This window comes from Cololabis saira, chromosome 7 (genome assembly GCF_033807715.1).
Source record: "Cololabis saira isolate AMF1-May2022 chromosome 7, fColSai1.1, whole genome shotgun sequence".
NCBI classification, from domain to species: domain Eukaryota; kingdom Metazoa; phylum Chordata; class Actinopteri; order Beloniformes; family Belonidae; genus Cololabis; species Cololabis saira.
Genome location: NC_084593.1, coordinates 34,164,125 through 34,188,215, shown reverse-complemented (window position 1 = coordinate 34,188,215; position 24,091 = coordinate 34,164,125). Strand labels below are relative to the sequence as shown.

At 40.2% G+C, this 24,091-nt stretch overlaps 1 protein-coding gene across 3 annotated transcripts in view; it reads left to right on the top strand.

Annotated features, from left to right (window-relative positions):
- Window positions 1–24,091, top strand: part of enox2 (ecto-NOX disulfide-thiol exchanger 2) — a 184,467-nt gene that overhangs the window by 80,543 nt on the left and 79,833 nt on the right. For all 3 annotated transcript variants that reach the window (XM_061725726.1, XM_061725725.1, XM_061725728.1), the window contains one exon: window positions 18,049–18,195. In XM_061725726.1, coding sequence (XP_061581710.1) covers window positions 18,049–18,195 — 147 coding nt within the window. The remainder of the gene's footprint in view (window positions 1–18,048; window positions 18,196–24,091) is intronic.

Sequence of the window (24,091 nt, the reverse complement as noted above, 5' to 3'; positions counted from 1 at the left end):
TGGTTTTCCTAAACGTAAGGGTGTGCCGTGCTTCTTGCCTGAAAACAGCTGGGATTTGCTCCAGCAGACCCCTGCAGTGCTGCAAAGGGTTCAGCGGGTTTAGATCACGGGTCTTGAACTCTAATCTTTGAGGTCCGCTGTCCTGCGTGTTTTAAATACCTCCTTGAATCAACACACCAGATTCATCATCATTAACTTGTCATCAAGATCTGCATAGTGTTACAGTCATTTATATGAACGTGTTGGAGCAGGGAATCATCTTAAAACATGCAGGACACTGGGCCTCGAGGACTGGAGTTTGAGACTCCTGGTTTAGATCATTGATGAATGGGTGGAATATACCGGTACATAAAAACATTTATTGTGTGGTGTCACTCATGCATTTGCAGAGCTAGATGCTTCTCTGATGGAACTGTCCAAGGTGTACTTTTGCCTTTCATCTGCAAAGGTGGGATAGGCTCCAGCAGACCCCTGTAACCTGAATAGGAAGAATAATGGATGGATGGATGGTGCTTTTTTGTTTTTGCAATATATGACATTTGTCCTAGAAGATCAAAATCCCCACATACATAAATAACCCACAGCCTCCTTTAAGTCTTTGTAAACTGTTCATTTCCTGCCTCTGGATTTCCTGCTGCTCCCTGTGACCAAAGGCTAAAGCCTTTTATCTTAATCCAATCCCTTTTATTGACAAGTGTCATACTGAATCTGGGCTGCCACTAATACGTCAAGGTAGACATGTAGCCTGCAGGTAAATGGATATTTGGAAATGGGAGCGATATTCCTGCTTGAACTATTACTGCGGTCAGCTCGAGCCGCTCGAGTACCTTTTTGTGACAAAGGCTTTCAGACAGCTGAGTTACCAGCATCTGCTACCTGACCAGACCTTCATTACTTCACGCCAGCACCAACAGACGAGATGGAGAGGATTCTTCAGCAGCACTTAAGAGAAAATACCTTACCAACTGCAAAAGCTGCTCATTTAATTCAGGAGTACCGTAGATGTTCATGGTGGGGAAAAAAAAAAGTGGGCAGCACTTGTGAAGGGGGATTTTTCTTTGAGTGATTTGTCACAGAAAGTTTCACGAATGTAGATCCAAAGAAAATCCTCAAGCGGTAACAGAGCAGTATGGGGAGGAGATCGCCTCATGGTAGACTTGAATTTAATTCTGCTTTTAGGAGTCTGAGCAGCGTCTGCCTTCAAAGCAGTTATTTGTCTATGAATGATATCTAGACCTGCGGGGCCCTGGAGAAGTGCTTCCCTGATTATCAAAATTAAATATGTGGCCTCTTTTTACCTTGATATTCTGTCACTGAGACTTTGGCTAATGAGTTTAAACATTTGGAGTATTACTTTTAAATACCTGAATGTACAGCATGTGATGGTTATTAACTTCTTTAACCAGAAAACTCAGCATGACATTTTTGGAGTTGATTAAATACGGAGTATTATGCCTTTTAGTGTTCTTGTAATAAAAGATTTTGAAAAAATAAAATATTGACAGGGTATTGACACCTTTATGTATTTTGTTGTTCACCTGCTTGTGAGGAAATCAAATGAACCCCTTCATATTAAAAATTAGACATGCTATATATTTTTTTTATTTCCTTTTTAAAATATCTTGAGGGTTTAAAAAACATTTCTGAGAACTTTATATTGTGAATTATGTATAGAAGTCAGTCACTAAATTATGAGGACCCCATTTATCTAGAAAGTCCCCAACTACATTACAAAGATGGTAAGGTTCACATCACCTTTGAATAATTAAGGGATTTTTCAGCATGTTTTTGAAGATGAACTTTTCAGATTTTTCAACATCTATATTCCCGGGATGAAGTAACATCAGTATTCTTCAATGACCTTACTTTGGCCCTTGCAGGATGTCAGATGTCGAAGTTAAATGAATGTATTAATGTATTTTTAAAAATGGAAAGAATTAAGGTTCAACCTGGCGCCATCATCCAGAAATAGCACAAGGTTTCAGCCTATCTTCAGCTGTTGGACAGATAGATTCACATTTGACTCTCGATACTTTGTGTACAGAGGAGTTACTAAGCTTGCAGAGGTCCTGTCCCTGCAAAACAAGCCCAAATAATGCCTTTTATTGAGAAAGAGAATCAGCTTTCACTGTTCAGCCATCACTAACAAGCCATACTTGTGCCGTCGTCTTCTTATCGTACCATCATGAACGTAAGCATTAAACATGTCAACAGAGGTTTGTAGAGACTGAGATCTTAGATCATTCTGACTGTAGAGTGATGAACACCAAGTCGTTTCACCTTGTAACCCTCTCTTGACTGATGGGCAGTGACAGTAGCGTCCCTGCTGACGTGATGTCACCCTTATAGTTCTAGTACCATATTAAAGTTTTATTTTCAGTTGTAAGTGCATGCTAGTGGCCAGTCCTCAACTAAAGTTCACTTTCATCTGCTCAGGCAAATATATAACTATTGTCACTGAATCAAGGAAGTGCTGCACTTTGCTTCATGTACCAGAAGACTTGCATCTGCTATTACATTTGTTCAATGCATTCGATCTCTTAATGGATCTTTCCTTCAAATGGAAGTGCTTCTCTTTATTCATTATGTTGGCTGACCAGCCTCTGTTGCTTGCTTGCTTGGTTGCCTCCTCAAGAGCTGCATAAGTGGGATCTATAAAGTGCTTGATTGCTTTTGTCCCGATCTCTTCCATGACAGCCCATTTAGTGTCTGCAAAGATCATTTCCTGTCCTATTTCTGAAGTATTCATCAGGGAGACTTAGCCACTGCAAAACAAAATATTATAGATGACATTGGTGCCGATATAATGTTTTGTTTGTCAGTCAAATTATCAAAAGCATCCCTTGAGAAACTGTATGGTATGTGCAAACAGCTGGGAATGCACAACCGATGGTTGTCTGAGTGCGTCATTTATCAAGGATGACCGGGACATTTTTGCAGATCAGCTCTTATAATAGGACAGAATGAGACTGTGAATGAGCTGTGGAGATCTCCCTGGAGAGCTGGAACTTGGCAAGAAAAGCAGGCCACAGTATCAGTGCATTTCTAGTCATATTCTGTGTACTATACGAGTGAGTTGAGTCCAATGTATGTAAAATATAGGCATTATCTGTACTACCATTTTCAATTGTACAGTTTTTCATTTTGTTTTTGTTTTACTTAACCTTTGGAGGGACAAGAAAAAGTTATCAGTTAATCACAATAATGCCATGATTAGCAGGGGCATCCATAATTCAAGTTAAATGAAAAGGAAAAAAGAACTGCCAATCCCAATGAGACAAGGCTAAAGCAAAGTGAATATTTTGTGTAGCTAAAACCAGGAGTTTAAATCTATGTAGAATTTGAAATGGCTTATGAATTATTTTGAATACTTACTGCTCCTCGCGGTAGGAGCGTAGTGTGTATTTAAGTGGATCAAAGTGTACGTGTTCTTGGTCCTCCTCAGTTGAACTCAACCACAGCTGATGAAATCTATTTAATGAACACCGTTTGCCCCTGAATATGTAATACTGAAACACAATGCGATAAAAATACTCGACTATCTGACTGGAGTTTTAATAAACGCTTTACGCATTTGAGATATGCCAAGGCATTTGAGGAAATCAAATAAATCTGTGCTCTTAAGTGGGTGTTTACTTAACTGAGTGGAGCTGATTGTGACCTCAACCTTGCAGGCTCCCAAAAGTATAACAAAGATATTGTTTTTTTTTGCTAATTTGGCCCACTTTGTCTTTTTTTTTTTTCTTAATTTATTATTAATTTCAGTATGGCAGCTTCTGTAATGGATCTTCTCATGTGTTATCTGGCCTCGATAGAAAAAAGTGCCTCTTGGGTCACTGAATAATTCCTTCTTGCACACTAAAGCCTCACGAACACCTTTCCTACCATTTTCCAGTGACATCAGGGAGACCTTGAACAATGAATGCTGACGTTCTTTTTTTTGCCACGGTGCCCATTAGCACTCTTGTGTGATTAAATATTGTTTTTTTTACTGACAGTTCCAGATGTCCACATGTCCTCACTTGGTAAGAGAAAAAGCAAGCAGGGGGGGAAAAAAAATGATATGCGATCACAGGCTTATCCCAATTCCCACCCCCCACTGTTATTGAGCCATATGTGTTGAGGAAATGAAACATTAATCATCCACCCAGTCACTGTTTACTGCTTAACCGGGTCTGGGTTGCAGACGCAACTGCTTGATCAGGGATCCCCGGACCTCTCTCCCCTCAGCAAGGCTTTCCAGCTTTACTCGGGGAACACCGCAGTGGTCCCATGATGACGGAGAAACGCAATCTCTCCAGTGAGTACTGGGTTTGCGCCAAGGCCTTTCTCCAACAGGACTTTGGCTTAAACATCTTCCCTGGAATGCATTTTCAAGCACCATAACCAGATTCTCAAACTGCCTTGACTGGCTCTATTCTTGGTGGAGGAGCAGTAATTGCATCTCCATTACCTCTAGATTTGCACACAACCTAAATATTGCAAAGAAAAACCTGGCAATGTCTACAGTATAATTTGAAAAAACTGCCAAATATTCACAAAAACCATTTCACGCTGTCACAAGATGGTTTGTCAGAAATGTCCATAATCCAGTTTATTGCAAATGTGCAATGGAAACACTTTGCACATTTCTGGTATCATTGGATATTCACATAGCTGGTCATTCAAAGTCATTCAAATCTAGTTACCAGTGGTTTTTTTAGTGCTACAACACTGCTTGATCATTATCCATAACTGCATTACATTACATTACAAGGACTTTGCCTCTGAATAATCATGCACATTTTCTGTTAAATATTTTGGCAGCAGTGGTAGTGGTAGTTGCAATAGTTTGTCCAAAACTAAAGATGTTTTTGTCCACCTTCTTTGAAGTTGATAACTCCTTTTTCTTTGTTTTGAAAAGATGTCACACAGGACGAGATACAATTTATGGCGATATGGAGAGAACTAGGAGAGTTGCACTCATGAAAATCAAAACACCATTCAATGGAAACACTGACCCCACCCCCCGCAGGGGTGCCTTTGTTGCAAATTCAGAGTTTCACTTTTGTTTTGGGAAAAGTGTAATGGAAATCCACCTTGTGACCACTCTGAGTCAGCTTATTGTGCGAGAGGGGATTGCATGCCCCAGTGACCCCCGTTAGTCCCTGATAGTGTTGCAGGGCAAGATGGTACTGGGAGAGGGGCCAGATAAAGTGAGATAAAGAAAACCGTGAGCAATGAGGCAATGAGGACCTTTTATAAATCAATGCTGATCTAAGGAATTACACAATTAACTTTCATCATGTGGCACAGATGAGATTTTGGATCTATGTCTCTAACTACAAATAACATAACCTTTCAAATAACTGCAAACGACATCCAGCTTATCTCAGTCCAAAATGTTAGTGGTCCTGTAAGTCTTGAGAAAAACGACCTTCACCAAGGTTTCAGCAGCCATGTTCAAACTGTTGATGGCCGTTTTAGTTGGACGCCAAGACTTGTGTCGTCGAGGCCCATAACAAACTGAACTGCTAAAATAAGCATGATGAGAAAATATCTTTCCAGGAAGGTATTTATGATGCTAAACTTAGTTTAGCAAGCAGTAAATAAATAAATAAAACAACTGACACAAGCAGTTCTGTGAACAATGAATAAAGAGAAAAGGAGAATTGGTTTTTTTCCACAAATCTATTGTTAAACCTCGTGTTTGTTCTTTGAATCTATTTTTAAGGTTTCAATACTCTGAGATCTAAGTGAGTGTTTTTGTGGCCTAACAGCTGATTACCAGAGCCTCTAAAATGATCAAGCTGTTGATTCTTTTGAAATCATTCTTTTCTAAAAAATGAATTGGAGATGTTTTCTGTTGGTCTTTTTTTTGTTCCCTCTTTCCCTGGTGCAAAACTTCTGATTCTACTCCAAAAGCTAAAAAATGGCCACTGGGACCTTTTTATATACAAGTTGTGACAAGTGAAATCAAATGACACTATTTGGCTTCAGGTCATTGATCACTAGACCTGCCTTTCGGCATTTCAACAGCAATTCTGGTGGAAAAGAAAAGCAAAAAAAAACACCAGCAGTGCTGGCACTATTCACTTACATGATTCAACTGCTATATTAGGGGCCGTGTGTCCCCCTGTTACATGATGATCACAGGTAGGAGACTTCAGTATGCTGGACCAGAGTTCACAACTCAGACCCTTGGAGAATGACAAGTGGCCACCTGGTTATTCTCTGCTTCAGACCTGCATGATGGCTTCATCCGAAAATAGGATCAAAGACACAATTGTCTTTTGAAAATGGGTTACTGCATCTAGAACATGATAAATCTCAACTGAATTTTCACTCAGGGGGTCTGCTACATTTAGATACAGATAGTGTCACTCACAGTTCTGTTTCCTCGTGGGGAAGATGAGGGAAGTTGGATCCGGACAAAAACAAACAACGAAGGGGAACTTTTTAACGATATTAATTGTCACACAAGGGATTAAAGCTTCTTATCACGTCTCCTTGAAACTAAGCGCAGCATCTGTTTGGAAGCATGCTAACAAGGTGTGGAAAACCTCTTCAAAATCAACTTCAAACATGGTTTACAAAGAGATCTGGGAAGTCAAGAAAACAATTACAGGACTTTTTGATGGGACTTTAATGATACTCATTCAAGCATCCCTGGCTGCTGCACCCAACCTCCCACATTTGTCTTGAACAAGTAGTTTTTCTTTTAACTTCTTTCCTGTGAAAGTGTATATCAACCAGAATTTGATAAATTAACAGCATTATTAAAATAAAAGTGCTGTTTTAATAGCAGTTATAAAAGTTCAGTTGTAGAGTTAAGTTAAACATTGGAATTGAGACGTTGGACATTGAATGACTCAGTTAAACTCACTTGCAGAAACCAAATAGATAAATGAGGTAGATGATAACATAAGTGGAAAAAAGTGAGTTATAGAAAGTACTCGATTTAGAATTACAGACCTCATTGCAAAAACCCTTTTCCTTCTGATTATTCCTTTCCTTTTCTAATATACTATTCATTTTCTTTAAAATGTTATATATTAAACAATAGCTTACTTTTGAATACAACTCAAGGCGTGCAATGCCTCAAAGTGCATCTCATATACTTGTACAACATTTTTAAAATTTTTTATTATACAAAGAGAGTCCGACTCCTGCGAAATCTTGCTGCTTTTAAAAGCGCTTGTCAATGATGGCAGCTGGCGTCATAAATCTCGTAGGCGGTGTGTTTCAGTCCATTCCCTCACAAGTGAACAACACTTGTACTTTGAAACTTATGGTTCACTTGGGATTTCAGCGCAGACATGAAATAACAAAATTAAATGACGCTACTCACTTCAAGGATGGAATTAGCATTTTCAAGAAAAGAAAGATGGGAGATCAATACATGGTGGTAAATAAAAGGGAGTTCCATGGATAATGGAGATTTAAAGCCCTAACTTAGCATGCAGTCCCCTCTCTTAATCAATACTGGTCCTCTTCAGTAAATGACTGGATCATTATTTTTAGGAAGCTCACACTTAAAAGTAAATTACTTAGTCCACATTCTTATTTTGAAGTGTTTCTCTGCTTAAAGACCTGCTGGATTCCCTTTACTTTGCCAGAGTTTTGGCAGCGATGCGTAATCACGTTTTAGAAAGTCAGGTTTAAAGCGAGCCTGCTGATGTGCTGGACTCTCCCGAGCCAAGTTTGTTTTAAAGCTGGCCGCCGACAGCCGTTGGTGTTGGCATCCGCGCTCCGGCACCGGCACACAGCTCTCTCTGTGTGTCGTTGCTGAAGTGTGTTGGAGCCAGTGAACGTCTCATTAACCGGGTCTCTGGAGTACAAAAACACATCAACACAGGCCGAATGTTTGTCTGACACGCTGCAAAAGGTTTCACCATCTATTTAAGGGAGCATTAAGCATTTCCAAAGTGATTAGCCTGAGAAGTAGCGCCAATCATAGCTAATGCTGCTCTGTAGTAATGATGCAGGAAAGGCCCACATAGTCAAGTATCCTTGGTACTGTTGATGGCTGGATGTAACCGTACCCCGCATACATTATAGTATCCTGCCTTTCAAAGAAGAAAACAGATGGTCAGAGCGGAGGCTTTTTCTTGCCTTGAGGACAGAAGAGAAGAATAGGCCTCCTGGGAAGAGCCTACATTTTAACTTTTAGTACCTCCCACGAGGGCTTTGTACACTTATTAGTCCAATGTTATGCATCGCTCTCAAAGGACATTGTGCATGAATGCGTAAGCTAACATGACCTTATCAAGTGCTGTGTTGTCACACAGACACAGTTGTTCTCTTACTTCATGGGAGAAAGGGTTTGAACCTTGAGCAGATTAGAGTACAAACCAGGGATTCTAGGTGAGTTCAGATGAAGAAGGAGGTATAAATTGGAGATTTAGAAGAATTAGCATTCATTGAATACTTTGAGATATGGAGAAATGATGTAGGAGGTCTGAGGAGGAATTATGTCACTGATGTAATGAATGATCAAGGTATCATAATGAAAATCTGCTCATGTTAACCTGAGATTGTGCCTGGAACTTGCCCGGGGATCATTGGAGGTACGCAGGAGAAATGCCCGAGAAATGTATCGCCCTCCCTTCATATTAAAATTCCTTTGCGTCAAGTGCTTCTGCAAAGTGTGCTCCAGCTCCATATGCCAGTGTATTGGTAGATGTCATGTGGCACGCAGACCAGTAAATGTTTAAATGAATATCGAGCTACTCCAATGCTAGTATCATTTCAAAATGTCAGTGTAACATCAGGGAATAGATTAACCTTTCACAAACTCCCATACGTAAAAAAAATAAATCTTTCTGCTCTGGTATCGTGATATTAATCCTGATTAGTGTTGCTGGCATTAAAAAATTCAGGAAGTGAAGTATTCTGGGTGTTATTCTCACCCCGGATCAGAAGGTAGTAACCATGTAATTAGGTCTGGTTGAAATTTTACGAGAGAATTTCAATGAATAGTCTGTGTCTCAGTATTTTCCAAGGGAATTAGAAAACAAGTGCATAAGAATAGGAACTGTTTGGAGTGCACTTCTTAATATCAATCCTCGTCTGATCAATCGGTCATCTTTACTCTTAAGAGGTGACGCCAACATGTGACTACATTTTTGGCTACGTTCATAAATCCTCGTCTACATATTTAAACTCTTTAACAAAACAATAAGGTTTGTTTTGTCTTTGATAAGGGAAAAGTTTCATCTTTGTATGATTACATATCAGGCGAAGGATCAGATATCCTGGTCAGTGTGTTGTAAGTTCACGTAGGACGGAGAAATCATCTGCTTGCTGTTCAGCCCGCTGCGAGGAGCACGCCAGCCTTGCTTTTTGTGAAAATGACAGTTTGACTGAACCAGGATGACGTCTGTCAGTCTTTTTGAGGAGCTTGAACAGGTGCCATAAAAAGTACTCAAGTCTTGACGATGATTAACTTAAATGTTCCTCAAAGCTTCATGAAACCCCTTTACAAAATAAAGTCAACGCTAGAAAGCCTATCTTTCAGTAATGTACAGTTTGGCATCATCTCTAATATGTGTAAATCTGTGTTGGCTTTCTTTAAAAGGATACAGTATTATAAGCCAGAGGCAGTAAAAATAAGCATTATGTTCTCAACTATACATTTTATTAAGAGATGAGCTTAACTAAACGATGTACTTACACAGACACTGATTCTGTCCTCGTGTTTGAAGTGCCTGTGCTTCTAACAGCTTTTTCTCTTCCTATAAATACATGGAAAGTGAAAAGCTTCACTATTAGTCTCTTGAAAATGCCACAGCGGCCTGGCATTCTTCACCATCCTTTGCTAAGCCACATTAATCGCACACCTTGTTTTTGCATCTGCTAGGGGCCAACCCTGACTTCACTATAGGTTACCTTATTAGATAGCTGCTGGATGGCGTCCACAGTGACATCTCATTCTACTGTGGTGAACAGAAACCTTTTTAATGATGGCTAATACAGGTCCTGTCACTTGAAACCTGGCAGGTTGCCGGCCTGCCACAAAGCAGGATCCCACATTACTGAAAGCTAAATTTGGATCTGGATCGTACCAGTTGCTACCGGACAGTAGGCTACCCAGAGTTATAGCCTGTGATTGACCCACAAGCCAAATGTTTAATAGCTGCAATGCACGTCATCATGAATCTCCTTTTTCAGACTTCAACCGATGTACCACAGAACTTACTCTGTCATTGTGCCGCATTGTCACGCATCAGTTTAACAATCGTTAGCATTCCCGGGTTCAGAGTTATTAAATATGAGCATAACAGACTTTGTTTTACGTAGATGAAGAAAATGGGCTTTTGAGAGAGCAGGGTAATCAGTGATTAGACTCTGGTAAACAATTACAATTTTGAAATTAAAGCATTTGAAATTAAATTAAAATAAAAGCAATTAGGATCTGCAACATCCAAAATGTCGCATAGTCCGTCTGAAAAAGTCTTTGCAGCTCTGATTAAATGGTTTGCTCACGGCAAATTCTTGGCATAGGCCTGCAGTATAGCCCATCTCTATTTCTATAGTTTTTTTTTTAAATTTTTTTGTCTTTTGAGTAACACAGATGTGGACTGCACTGTATAGAAGAGGGAAAAATAACACAAGTTATGAATGACTTCCTCCTTGTAATAAGATAGCGACTCTGGGAATTTTTGCTCCCAGTTCTCTTGCCTGAGTTAAATTTGAGTGTCATGGGTACATTTTCATATTTACAACTTAAATCCTTCGATTGCTTCCAGCTGTTCATAACTTTGTAAAACTGAAGCAGTCTTTGTTGAAGCTTTTTGTGTGGCCCTTTGTGCATATCTGTTCTCCCTTGTATGTTTGACCAGAATAATTAAAGAAATCCGTTGGATGTGAACATTTAAACATGGTCATGGACATCGTCATGAGGTCTGTAATATTAAAAACATGCAGCAGTCTCTCCGTGTGCACCATTTTTTATATTGCTCAGCTGGAAAAGTTCGTCTTCAACTTTTGGTTGTAATAGGTTCTCAATCAATTCTTCCTGATTGTTGATGCACATCAGTGGAGCAGGAAGGTCATTTTACAGACAGAGAGGGTTTAGTAATAAAGGAGAGGTCCGAAAATCTGATTTATTTCTGCCGTTTGGAATGTGTGAATTCACCATTTTTACCACCTCGCTCAGATGAATGAACACAGTAATCTCTGGGGCCCGTGTGGTTCTCACTTCTGTTTTCTAGTTCACTGTTCAGGCCATCTCCCAATGCTCTTCATCAAGGGATTAAGCACATGCAGATTTCCTTACGGTATCTGATATTAAAACTATAGTATTGTGTTGTTTTGGCTGTTAAGTTATATACGAAGCATGCAGGAGAACTAAATACGTTGGTAAAAATATGAAATAAAAATACTGTTCCAGCTGGCTCCCTGACTGACGGGTCATATTTCTGCCAGTAAGTGAAAGGCATTAAAAGCTAATTATAGAGTCATTATTTAATGGGTCTCATTTCATAATTCAGTGTTGGGGTTACCTGTTTACAAATATGCTCTGAAACTGCTGCGTCTTGTGTGGCATTGAAGTGAGCCGTGATTTGCAACATTTGTTTTAGGGGGCTTTAGAGTTTAATTACACTCAACAGGATCTTTTTTTGGTTTTGATTAAATAATAAATAGCACTTTCACTGCTGTGATTGTTCAGGTGCTTGTTTACGGATTAAGGTTCTAATGTGTAGGATTTAGTGATATTTAACGGTGAAATAACAGATTTCACCCCACTTAGTAGGTGGCTGTCAGTTATCCAAAAGGCCGTCTCTAGAGCTTGTTTGGTACATCGGCTCTGGGATAGTGGATCAATTAGGTGCTACGATATGGCAATCGATGGCCGATAAAAATGATGTACTTTATGCCTGTAGATTCTCAGTTTTATTCATGTCTACGGTAGTGAAAATAAAGTTATTAGTACGATGTTGCATTTCTAAGCTTACAAATTATGCAAAGATAACACTCTGGAACTTAAGGTGCTTCTATCTTAAAAAACCCCCCCATCATATTTGAAAAATACCATTGTCCCAAAAATTTCTATGGGAATTCACAATGTACACTCCAAAGTGTGTATGTATTGATGACCCGTTCCCTGATGATCAGTCAGCTGAAGTTGTCAGTCAGTCAAATATATGGACATTTTAATTGACGAGTCGACCACTGAGCCACAGGTTAAAGGGATTGTGACATGAAAAACACATTTTTCTTGATTTTTTGTGTTTTGTTGGGTGTCTTGACACCAATTACACCCAAAAAACAACAAACTTTTAACATTCAGTGTATTGTGTGCTTTCTGGGATTTTCCGCATAACTATGCAAAAACGGCGCATGTGGTTTGGTGGCGGATCGTTACATAACGGCCCGCTAAATCACCGCCCCCTCCACCCAGCTCCCTGTCTCCTCTCCTCTCCAGCGCACCATAAAGGCTGATTTATGGTTCCGCGTTACACCGACGCAGAGCTACGGCGTAGGGTTACGCGGCGACGCGCTCCATACGCTGAACCCTACGGCGTAGGCTCTGCGTCGATTTAACGCGGAACCATAAATGAGGCTTAACACGGAGCTGTTAGAGCCTCTTTTGTTCTAATCACCGGAGGAAAACTGCTAAGAAGACCCGCGGCCACTGACTGGACTTAAGATAAGGGGACAGTGCTGCTTGCATGCCTTTATTTTTATGATTGTTTGCTGTGGTTCGCCCTCCTGCTTTTCCGTGCATGCTTCGCCTGTCGCTCCTTAACTCTCCGACGCCGCTGTGAGCGTATGGTTGGAGGAGGAGGAGGTTTGGAGGAGGAGCGGAGAAATGATTGACAGGAAAGGGGGAAAGGAAGCATTTTTCACGGCGCAAAAAAACACTGTAATAAAAAGCCAGGAAAAGAGTACTAGAGTGAATATTTTCTTGTTACACTCTTTTAGACACATTTGAGGGATGTTGGCCAAGACTTTTAATAGTGTTAAAAGCATGTTAAAAATGATGTCACAATACCTTTAATGCTAGAATGCAAAAAAAGTACATCAGTGTCCATGTCCATATTTTAATCCTAAACTTTACATTTTAATTTAATTGATGATCTTTACATGAAAGGGACTTATTCATGTTTTATTGAGTCTGTGGTTACTTTTTAATTTTTCTCATGGTAGGGATTAATCAATGACAATGACCAATCCGAATGACCCGTACAAAGTCAGAACCTTGGAGAGAGCCTGTTCTGTCCCGGTCCATCAACACCATCCACGTTTTTTAGAGATTTTGCTGCTTCCCTGCAGTAGTAGATATAACGTGTGAGAGTGCAGCACTAATAGGGGAAGAACTCATTTGTTGCTGTTGCTGCCGTCCGTCTAAATACCGCAATTCTTTTTTTATTTTTTTTTAATTCTTATTCTTTTTGCACTTATCCTGTTTCTTACTATTGTCTTGATCAATGCACTTTTACACTTATACAGCTGGCTCTCCTGAGAACACTAAAGCTATTTCTGCTGTATTCTTGATTCCACTGCAGATGTATGGCTTGTTAACCACCGTGTTATGAATGCATCCTTGATCTTAGAGATCTTGGAGATGAGAATCATTCAGGAGGTTTCTTGTATTTCTTTCTCGAGCGATGAAGTTAGTCACTCACTTCAGCAGCGTAATGCTCTTACTTACGGAGCAACTCCATTCCCAGCTTCCAGGTATTTCTTTCCCTCCTCCCACGGGGAGTGATCCTCATTAATATCGCTCCTCCCCTGTAGCCAGATGTTGAAATTTAAACAGACCACTGATACATCCGCAGCAGCGAGACGGGACCGATGACCCGTCTGAGACATCAGGGTTACACTCACACAAATACACACATGCAGGATTCAATCCAATAGCTTTTTTTCTGTCCTTTATTTTTAAATCAGCATAAAATGCAGCATAAAATGCAGAGAACCAAGTATCTAAAGTGTGATAAATAGTACTTATATTCTTTTTCATAACACTGCCCTGACACTATTACTTTAGAGCCAGATGAGATCCTGACTATCACCTAACATTTATTTATCTATTAATTTGAGTTTTTACCTTTTTTTGGTCTTCATTCATCTTTGATTCAGTACTTAAGCTTTGTGCTACGATTAATTAGTCTTCCTTATTCCTTACAGACAAGATTTTGTGAAATCTTTTGAGTAAGTACTCCAACCCCAAGCAAAAGTGAACTTTCTGACCTTCTGCTTGAGCTGTAATGACACAATAATTTCTGAGGCTAAGTGTTATTTCCTTTCCAGCTGTTCAGTTTTGTCTCACTCTTTCCGTGACTTCTCTTTGCCTCTCTTGCTGTGAACCCTTCATGCTGTTCGTGACTGAAAGGCTGCTGTCCCCTTGAATGTAAACTCTAGCTGTTGACTGCTGACAGACTCGGACTTGGCAGAGAAATGGATTTCTTATACCTGAGAGAATTGTCGTTATCTATAAAGAGGTGTGTTACAGACGGATTTTCAGTAGAGATGGACATTAGATGTCTGTCTGTGAGCCCAGACAGAAGGTCTATTTCAACGGAGTTTGGAGCAAATGCAGACCCAACACATCCACTACTCACACTTGTATTGTACTTTAAACGTCTTATTCTCAAAGTGCTTGATCATTATCCTAATTTAGCCTCTTCTAAGAGAATCATTCATAAGACTTGAAAATATGTTTCCTCCAAAACTGCAGCATAACAATGACTACGTTTACGTGCAGTCAAAATTCGGGTTACGGTCAATATTCCGGTTACTGAAACATTCGGAATAATTGGGATATTTGGGATATCTGGATCAAACCAGCGACGTGCGGAGAACATCATGACGCAATTCCCGTCACTTCCGCTTCTTCTTTCTGTATCCAAATTCAAAACAACTGTGGCGGACACAATTACGGACCTCTTACCCATCAGGATTGTTTGGAAGGGGGGCTGGTCATGAGGAGATTTATGCTTAATTACACGTCTTCTCTGACAGTTGTCAGTTGTTATTCCGTTGTCTGGAATAAAGGCTTGACCAACCTCTGGAGTCGTGCTTCATCCTGCCACACAACAACAACAACAGCAGCACGGCGGATAATGAACAGCCCGGTAGAATTCGTCTTCTTTTGCACTTTGGCGCTGGTACTGACCCACCACCAGGACTTAACACAATTCCTCATCGCCTTCTTCATTAAGGGAAGGTGAGAACGTGAAGAAATGGCAAATGGAGCCGGAGCTGTGCCATCCATATCCACGCTACCCGTTTCCACCAGAGCACCCCGGACACTTTGGATGAAGGTGCAGTCAGAACTGGTGGGAACGGGGAGTAATGATGGAGTTCACCCACGCCGACTGGCTTGAGAATTTCCGTATGTCGCGTCGATCCTATACTAAGCTATCCCGGTACTTCCTACCGTCTACAAATGCCAAAATGTTCATATCTTTCCTTACATTCATAAAACGATTAGTCTCCTCCTCACTCCAAAAGTGTGGCGTGGTCTTGCGTTTCTCCGTGTTTATAAGAACTTCCTGGACTCAGAAGACCAGGATTCCTTGCGAACAGAGCATGCGCAGAAAACAAATTCCTGTTCCTTTTGATGGGGATATTCCGTTAGGCGTTTACATGACCAAATATTCGGATTAGAAAAGGAGTAACCCAGGGGTCATATTCGGGTTTTTAAAAACCGGAAAATGAGCAAATTCCGGTTATACAAAGGGGTTATCGGTGTTTACATGGCCGTGCAAAACCGGGTTATTGCTAATATTCCGGTTTTAAAAGGGTTATTGACTGCATGTAAACGCAGTCAGTTTAGTGAAAATATTCTTTCATAAGAAAGGAAATGAAGGCTTTTACTTCATAATGATTATATGGTTGATGTTTAGAGCTCGGTCTGAACTATATACAGATTGACTGGATTCCTCAGGCCTTTGATTGAGCTCCAGTGAAGTGGGGCTTCTGATCTGTTGTGCTGTGAGAGGAAAAGCAAATCTGGCCAGAAAGAAGTGTGATACATTTTTCATGAACGTACGATGATTCTCCAGGACCCTGCTCTGAATTATAAACAAATGTATGCCAAAAAAAAGCACACAAAAGCTGAAGTTCAGTGTTAAATCATTAATTACGACTAAAGGGCAGTCCCTGTCTCGTTTTTGTTTCATTTGCCATTCATGTCGATGTAAGTGTCCTCATTGTCTTATATTTATTCTTTAAATAAAACTACGATATAATAAAACCTTGCTTCCAGCTGAATGTGCGATGAATTAACCTCATTGAACAAAAGAGTCTTCATCTTTCATTCATCATGACATAATTAACATGATTTCTCCTGGCTGTCTGAGAAGATTCACTGTCTTTTTTAACACATGGAATAATACACTGTTATTATTTATGTAACACAAAGAAAACCAAAATACAAAAGCAGCGTGAAGGACCAAAGACACCCAATGGATCGATTCCTTGTAGAAATACCTTTTGGCATCAATAATTTGGAAGTAGCTTGTTTCTTTATTGTTTTATCAACCTTTCTCATGACCGTAAAAGGACTTTACAGTTTTTGTGGTGTTTCAGGCATGTGTTTACGCTTGGCTTTCCTAAGATCTTGCCACAGCATTGGGACTGGGTTGAGGTCTGGACTAAGGCCAGCCCATTGCTTCAGCGTGATTTACTTTTATTTTCCAACCATTCTGTGGTTGATTTGCTGATGAACTTGATTATCCTGTTGCATGAAACGTTTTAGGCCCAGCTTAAGCTGTCACATAGATTGATGCTCACTCCATTGTAGTGACTAGTTCAGTAAACCGAGGTGGTCGTGCTTGACTCGTCTTGATTGATTTTTTCACTGTGAAAGGGGCTTTGTTCCTGAAGTTTTTTGGTTTGTGAAGGTGCAGCTTTGCAAACTGAAGTTGTTTTAGCTGCGGGGTCAGTAGCCTAAACAAGGAAGGCCAGCCACTTCTCCGGGTCCTCCGGGAAGACACCAAAGCATTGCCTGGACAGCTGAGCATCCTGGGTCGTCTCTCGGCCAGTTTTGCCCGAAAAACCTCCTCATTGTGGAGTCCAGTTAAAGGCATCTTAGCAGATGCCAGATCGCCTCAGTTTGCTCCTTTCAATGTGGAGGAGCAAACTGTCCCTCCCATGACTGTACTTCTTACTCTTCTTAACCTACTTCTATCCCTAAAAGTCCAGAAACTCTGGAGGGAAACATATTTTAGTCGCCTACATTTGCAATCTCATTCAATTGGTCAGTACCTACGGTATAATCTGTGATGACAAGTGAGGGTAGGATCATAGACGATCTGGTAAACAAAGTCTCAACTCTCTACTCCGTTCATCCTTCGTTCATGGACAAGAGCCTGAGATATCTGAACTCCTTCCACTTGAGGCGCTTCTGTACCTCACTCCCAACACGCTTATTGTGACCTTCTGCTTCTCAGTTTGGTCCTAGACTCACCTTTCCAGTGGGTGATGATCATTTCCTGGCTCTCCTCACCTGCCCGCCACTCCCACCTCACCAGTGCAACCAGCTTAACCTGTGCTGCCTCACCAGATATATACCCACTCCTTCCACTCAGTCCTTGCCTGATTGTCTTAGCAAAGCCGTCTAGCAGTTTTCTCTGGATTGTCTTGTTGGTTTCACACACCCTTAATGTTTTGACTTACAATTTTTGGTTGCCTCATAAGGCCCAAAGTCAAATTTGTCTTTCAGATATCCTTCCAAGTAGCTGTTCAGGAAATGTCAGAAAACCTCAGTGTCAAACGAGAGCAGTCTGAGAGTATGAAATGCTGTATTGCTGTTAGGGATGAGGAAATTAGATCAACATCAAGTAATTACTTCTAAACTGAGCTGTGACTTAACTCTGGTAAAAACTGTCACACAAGTTTTGTATGTGTTTTGGATAAACCTGGTAAGAAGCTGTAATATCCTGGATGCTGCAGAACTTTTAATTAAATGTCATAATCTATAGCAGATTGATTTTTGTGTGTAATTAAACCACAATTGGACGTCCTTTTCATTTTATGTAGAGTTTTCTGTCTTTGTTATTCATCACTACTTCATTTAAACTAACGTTGTGTTGTTTGTGGTCTTGTTTCCAGGACTTAACCCTCTTCCCTTTGACCCGGCGACCAACAACGACCCTCTCCAGTTCAGCGGTTCCAGCGGGCCTCTGGTGACCGACTGTCCTCCCTTGGAAAACACAGCTGAAAACAACAAGAAGAGGAAAAGAGCCAGCCTCGCTCAAGGTACTGACAGCTACCTCACAAGTTTAGACCCAGCGCCGCAGGGTCGCGCCGTTATCTGAAATCGTCGCCACCTTCCTTCACGGCCGCATCGAGTTAAAAGTGTGAGAGTCTAAAACCACACGCGGAGATTGCCGAAACAACTGTGATATAACAGCTACATTTCCTACCCTGCTATTCCTGTCCTTTTCCACTGCCAACATGAAAGGACTTTAAAGGCAACTGTGGCATAATCCCACTTTTCGGTGGCACTTTGGACAAAAAGTAGCTTATTTCAGTCTTTGCTGTTTTCCATTACCTTACCATGTCCTGAGGCTATGCTTGTTTGGTGTGTTTAGAGGTCAGACAGCTGCAGCACCAAACTGCTCCATTGAGGTGTGTGTGTGCGTATACTAGTCTGTTACTATGGCAACACTGCCTGCCAATCACAGCTCTAGCACACCTTCAGTTGCTCACACAAACGCTGACCTGTCTCACACAGGAAACATGTCCTCGCGTTTATGTGAGCGCACGAATTAGACAGTAATTTGAGTAAAGGGGACGTCACCCGGTAATGTGTCATGCCACATAAAGGCTTTCTTATTAAAGAGTTAAAGAAGTACTGACTAATTAATAGCTTTATCAGTAGAGATATGATGGCCCTTCAGACAGAGAGATGTTCACTATTCTGTGCTGCCTTGGAGATGCTAATTGGTCTGGATTAATAGCCTTTATTAGCTCGGCTCTAATTGACTGTTCATCTTTTTTCACATCTTTACATGGATGAGTTCACAACTTGATGAGTTTAATTTGATTTTAATTTACCCACCTAGTTTAAGTGTACTTGGGCAGTGTATCACAGATGACTCTCAAACAAAGAACAGCACACAGCATTTGTCAGACTTTCACAATTTACCAAAACCCGTTTTTGTTTGTACATCCAGTGCGTGGACTCTTCTTTCCATGTTTTTTTTAGGGGAAATTAAAAGAGCAAAGGAAATTTGAATAGTAAGGGGTCAGCACTGTGCTAAAGTGCAATGTTTCAGTCAATGTTGTTAATATTGAAATGTTACATTTCTGCTCCAAACTTTTCCATTTGACAAATACTTGCTCCCCCGACAAGGACGACATCCAATCCACGTAATCATACAGCATTGCAATCAGTAACTTTAAGTGTCTGCTGTTTTTTCAACAAATCCCTGAACGTCATATACATCGATGTGTTGCAGTCGTTCCCAAACTCTTCCCGCCACATTGGTTCAGTTTGCAACTAACTTTGCGTAACGTGCATTTGCATAACGCGTGCACAAGTTAAAAAAGCAGCAAAAAATTACTCTTAGAGGGAAAAGCTGGGTGAGATCACATTAAAGTGTTAGGTTTAGCACCAGATTTTTTTTTCTATGTTCTGATAAGCAAATCTATAGAAATGACACTTCTATATATCTTTCCTTTTTCACCATTGGCATGTTGTATTTTCTCTCAACATTTTAATCCAATTCAGATGATTTTCTATATATACCAAAACTGGACTTGCCAAGATGGACAAGGGCTAATCGAGTGTTTCATTGTTCTCCATAACAACAATGACCCTGACATGTGTCTGCTGGCTCAGGATTCGACAAAGAATCTTAAAATTGGAGTTCTGTAGCTGGTGTTTGCTTCTGAAAGCAAACATGAGGCGTCCTACACGTACTGTGGTGATAAAAGATTTTTGGACTTGGTCTGTTGTGATCAAAGAGTCTGCCTTTGGTTATTGCTTCTTGCTTTAACCCTCTCAGGGATTGGCAGGTAAGTGGAGCTCCAAAGCAAATGAAGCAGTGAATTTATTGGAATATGAGGTCTGATTCTATTAAGCTTTTGACTGTCATCAAGCTCTCTTAAACAAACATATTGATTAAGTGCCACTAATCAATGCTAATGGATGGATTTGTTTTCTTTGCAGTTGCTTACGCTTCATGATCCCCTTCATGAACGTGTGCAAACATCCATCACAACACTTTAACATCAAACAGCTGCTTCTTCCAGGAACTAATACAAACTCTTCAGAGGGTAACAAACAAAGCTGCCTGTATGATGTGGTCCGTGAGGAATTTAAGTCATTCCAAGATTAATTCCCTCATAATTATTATGGGATTGTAAGGGATCATGGATGACTCTTATCCAAACCATTCTCAAATCCACTGCTTTTTTTTTTTTCTTCCCCGAAACCTGTGACAGATTATCTTTAAATTGCCCCACTAATACCAAACACGAAGAATTGATAAAGTAATTGTGACCAGTCTCGTCCAAACTCAGAAAGCATGATGAAATATCTCATTCCTGCAGGTGAAGTTACAGCCAGCCAAGGCTGCTAGGTTGGATATATTTGCTTTTTTGTGACCAAAAGAGGATCAGTGTTGTACTTTTCTGTGCGAGTTCTGTTTTTTTTATATATATATATATATATATATATATACATACAGTATATATACATACATACAGTACAGACCAAAAGTTTGGACACACCTTCTCATTCAAACAAATGGGGAAATGTGCCCAAACTTTTGGTCTGTGCTATGTATTTATTTATATATATATATATATATATATATATATATATATATATATATATATATATAATGTGTATATATATATATACACACATATATATATACACACACATATATATACACACATCAGACGCTGTGCTTTTCTCAAGCTGTACCCTCTAAATAGGCGACAGAATCAGCCACGGTCCTGTGTTTACGTGCACTCTGCATGTGCATGTCTGTGACGCTGTCTGTAGTTGCCTTTTAACAATCCACAATAAGTGGGGCCTTGGGGCGGCAGGCACACTGTTTCTTATCAGTTTTCCAGCACAGCCAGAGATGGATACTTTCCCCCTCAAGTCCTGCTGCAAATGGAGAGCAGTGTGAGCTTTAGAAATGATGTTCACGTTTTTAGGGAGGCAGTGCAGTGAATAAGAAATGCTACTCCGGAAGCAAACTGTCAAACTGGATTTCGTTATCTCACACTTGTTGTGTTAATGTTGGACTGATAATGTTTATATGTGGTTTTCAAAAATAAGTTAATGTGATTTACAGTTCATAGTAGGAATACGGAAGAATAAAAGAGGTCACTTGTCAAAGCGAAAATAAAAGTTTGATAAGTTCTCAAAGAACTTCTGGAAAAGTTTCTGAGATTTAAGAGCGGTGGTCATTTTTCAGGCCTGAGAGCAGGGGTAATACTGCAGCTGTGGGAGGTCCTGTCAGCTTTAGTAACTAGGAGCTTTTACTCACTGCACACAGACTGAGCTTGCAGCACTCTGTATTTCACATCCTGCACATATCGCTCTTTGATGGGTCAGTGACGGTGCAGCATTGCTTTCCTTCTTAAATAGCATCACATCGCCGCAACATGATCAGCATTAGTTTAACATAAGTCTGTCTTCCTGTGCAATAACAAATATCTTGGTGACGACTTGGCCATTGTCTAAATGAGTTTCATCAACCCTTGTAAAAAGGTAGCAAGACAAAAAAATTGAGCTTTGATGTCTTTTAAGACCCAAATCTGTATTTTGGATTCAACCGATCCATTTCCAATAGCAGCATTAAGTTTATGCAAATCAGTTAAATTTGAACACACATGCCAGCTCACAGACATCAGTATAGCCAATAAATAATTGTTCTTCGCCAATCAAATCTTTTATTCATTAACGTTTTATTGGGAGCACGGAGAGAGGAAGTGAATTAAACGCTATTGATTCTGCAAGCGTGTCATTGTAGCCGCGCCAGACAAGAACACATGTCGGACAGACAACTACTGTGATGCAACAAGGCATGTTGGTGTTTCTAGCATATGTATTTGCTCAACCCAGTTAGAGAATGCTGTAATGGCAATGGAAACAATGTTGTTCCTCCGTGAACTTTGTAAGCGGCCTTTTTTTTTGTATTCAATAATGCAAACCAGAACGCTTTCATGCCTCAGCGAATCTTGAGTCAGTGTTAAATACATCGTACATCTCACTGTACTCTTTAAACTCCATTCAAAGCCAGAATATGTCAGTACATTTAGGAAATACTGTCATACACCCAGTGGGACATTAACTCTATTTCACAATGTTTTTTGGTTTGTTTTTATGTTAAAACACATGGTGTTGCTCTCATACGCCCAGGAGGCCTGGTGGTTCAAATGTTTTGGCTGTGTAGTGTATCAAACCTTTTCCTGTAATTACTTAGTTTTGTTGTGTGGTTCTTGTCGTTAGTTTGAAATACAAATTGCAGTTGCATGGCCGCAAGGGTGCATGTGATGTAAAATTCATCTGCTTGCGTCCACAAAAGGTCGACATGGCCAGAAGTATGAAACAGTGTTCACCAAGAGAACAGATTAAAAGCTAACTCTGCATTCAGCTAATGTGGCATAAACAGAACTGCTCTTATGAGACACTGTATCTAAATTAGAACCACATTTAGATGCAATACAAACCTTTTGTATTTATCATTGCAATTGCCGTGACTTGTTGGTACAAACCACTGGGTGGGTTTTAGCATCTGATAAACACATTTTACAGGTGAGACCTGTGAGGGGAAATCTGTGCATTTAGTTTTTATTAGAAATTGTCAAAGCTATTTTACCAGTGAAAGCTCTGTGAGAGTGTATAGTTCATACCCTGTCTTGTCAGTCGGCCCGCCCTGTGATAAATGGTTTTCAGCATGAATGAGTTTTTCTTTTGCGGAGCATAAAACTCCAAAAAGCTCCTTCAGTGAAAGGAGTGTGGGTACACGTTTTAGACAGTAGGGGATAATGGCTTTCTGTATCACATGCACCAGTGTTCCTTTTGTGTACCCCCTTATTGTAAAGTATCTGAGCCCTAAACAATGTAACGTGATGTAATTCATCCATGACGAGCAGGTAAAGAGCCATGGAAAAGTAATTAATGTAACAAGCTAAGAAAACTGTCAAGAATGACAATCCGCCGAGTGTCATTGTTTCACAGTAGAAGTAAATGCAGTGTCATGATTGGTGAGGCTGAGGATCCACAGCTGGAATTTAGTCATCGCGACGCAGGAGGCCCCAAGAGACCAAAAGATATAAAATGATGCTGACGGATGAGTGGCGCAAAATTAAAGACTGGCTTTAGAAATGAACTCATTAGCTAACGGACTGGATGGCTGAAAGCAAGTGAAGCGTTGCACTTTAACTCAAGGACAGAATTGCATTAAAAAAAATGCACGAGGTCGAACCTGTTTAACCATCGAGGCTGCAACTCTGTCAGAGATGAAGACACGATGCCCTTGTTTCTATGAACAGTGTGTGATCACTGTACTTGTGCAATTAGGATGGCCTTCACTCCAGGTCAAAGTGTGGATATCAGCTCCTTTATGCTTAATCATGAAGTGAGGAAATTAAATTGGAATTCGTCCTTTAACCCGTCACCTGTTTGTCCTCGGTATATTGCTTTCGGTTCAATTGTGCCGTCTCCCTTCTTGACACTTTTCTTTATTTTGCAGTGGTCAGGAATTTAGAGCCATTTCACCTGGCCTTGCACAGCATACAGATGCAAGATCTAAATGATTCCTTCCCTAAAGGCCCTTCTCTTTGGTGTATCTTCAGGCTTGAACTAAAACTGAAGCACATCAGTCTTTTCAGAGCTCAAGCCACACTTAATATCTATTTTATTTTAATCGTTTTTTCTTTTTTATAATGAGCAATCAGCAAGGTTCTGCGTTGCCTCCTTCTACTTGTGTTTCATGTTAAGGAGTTTTCTGCCGTATTCCTAAGTTTCTGGTTTTGGTTAGTTTGCTCAGTTTTTATCTTCACATTTGCTGTATTTGGTTAATAATCAGCACATATCTTGGGGGTTAGATGTTGCAATCTGGCAGTGTTCGTACTGTTGTTCCACAAGATTTTAACCAATACAAGTTTATTAAATCCACAATAT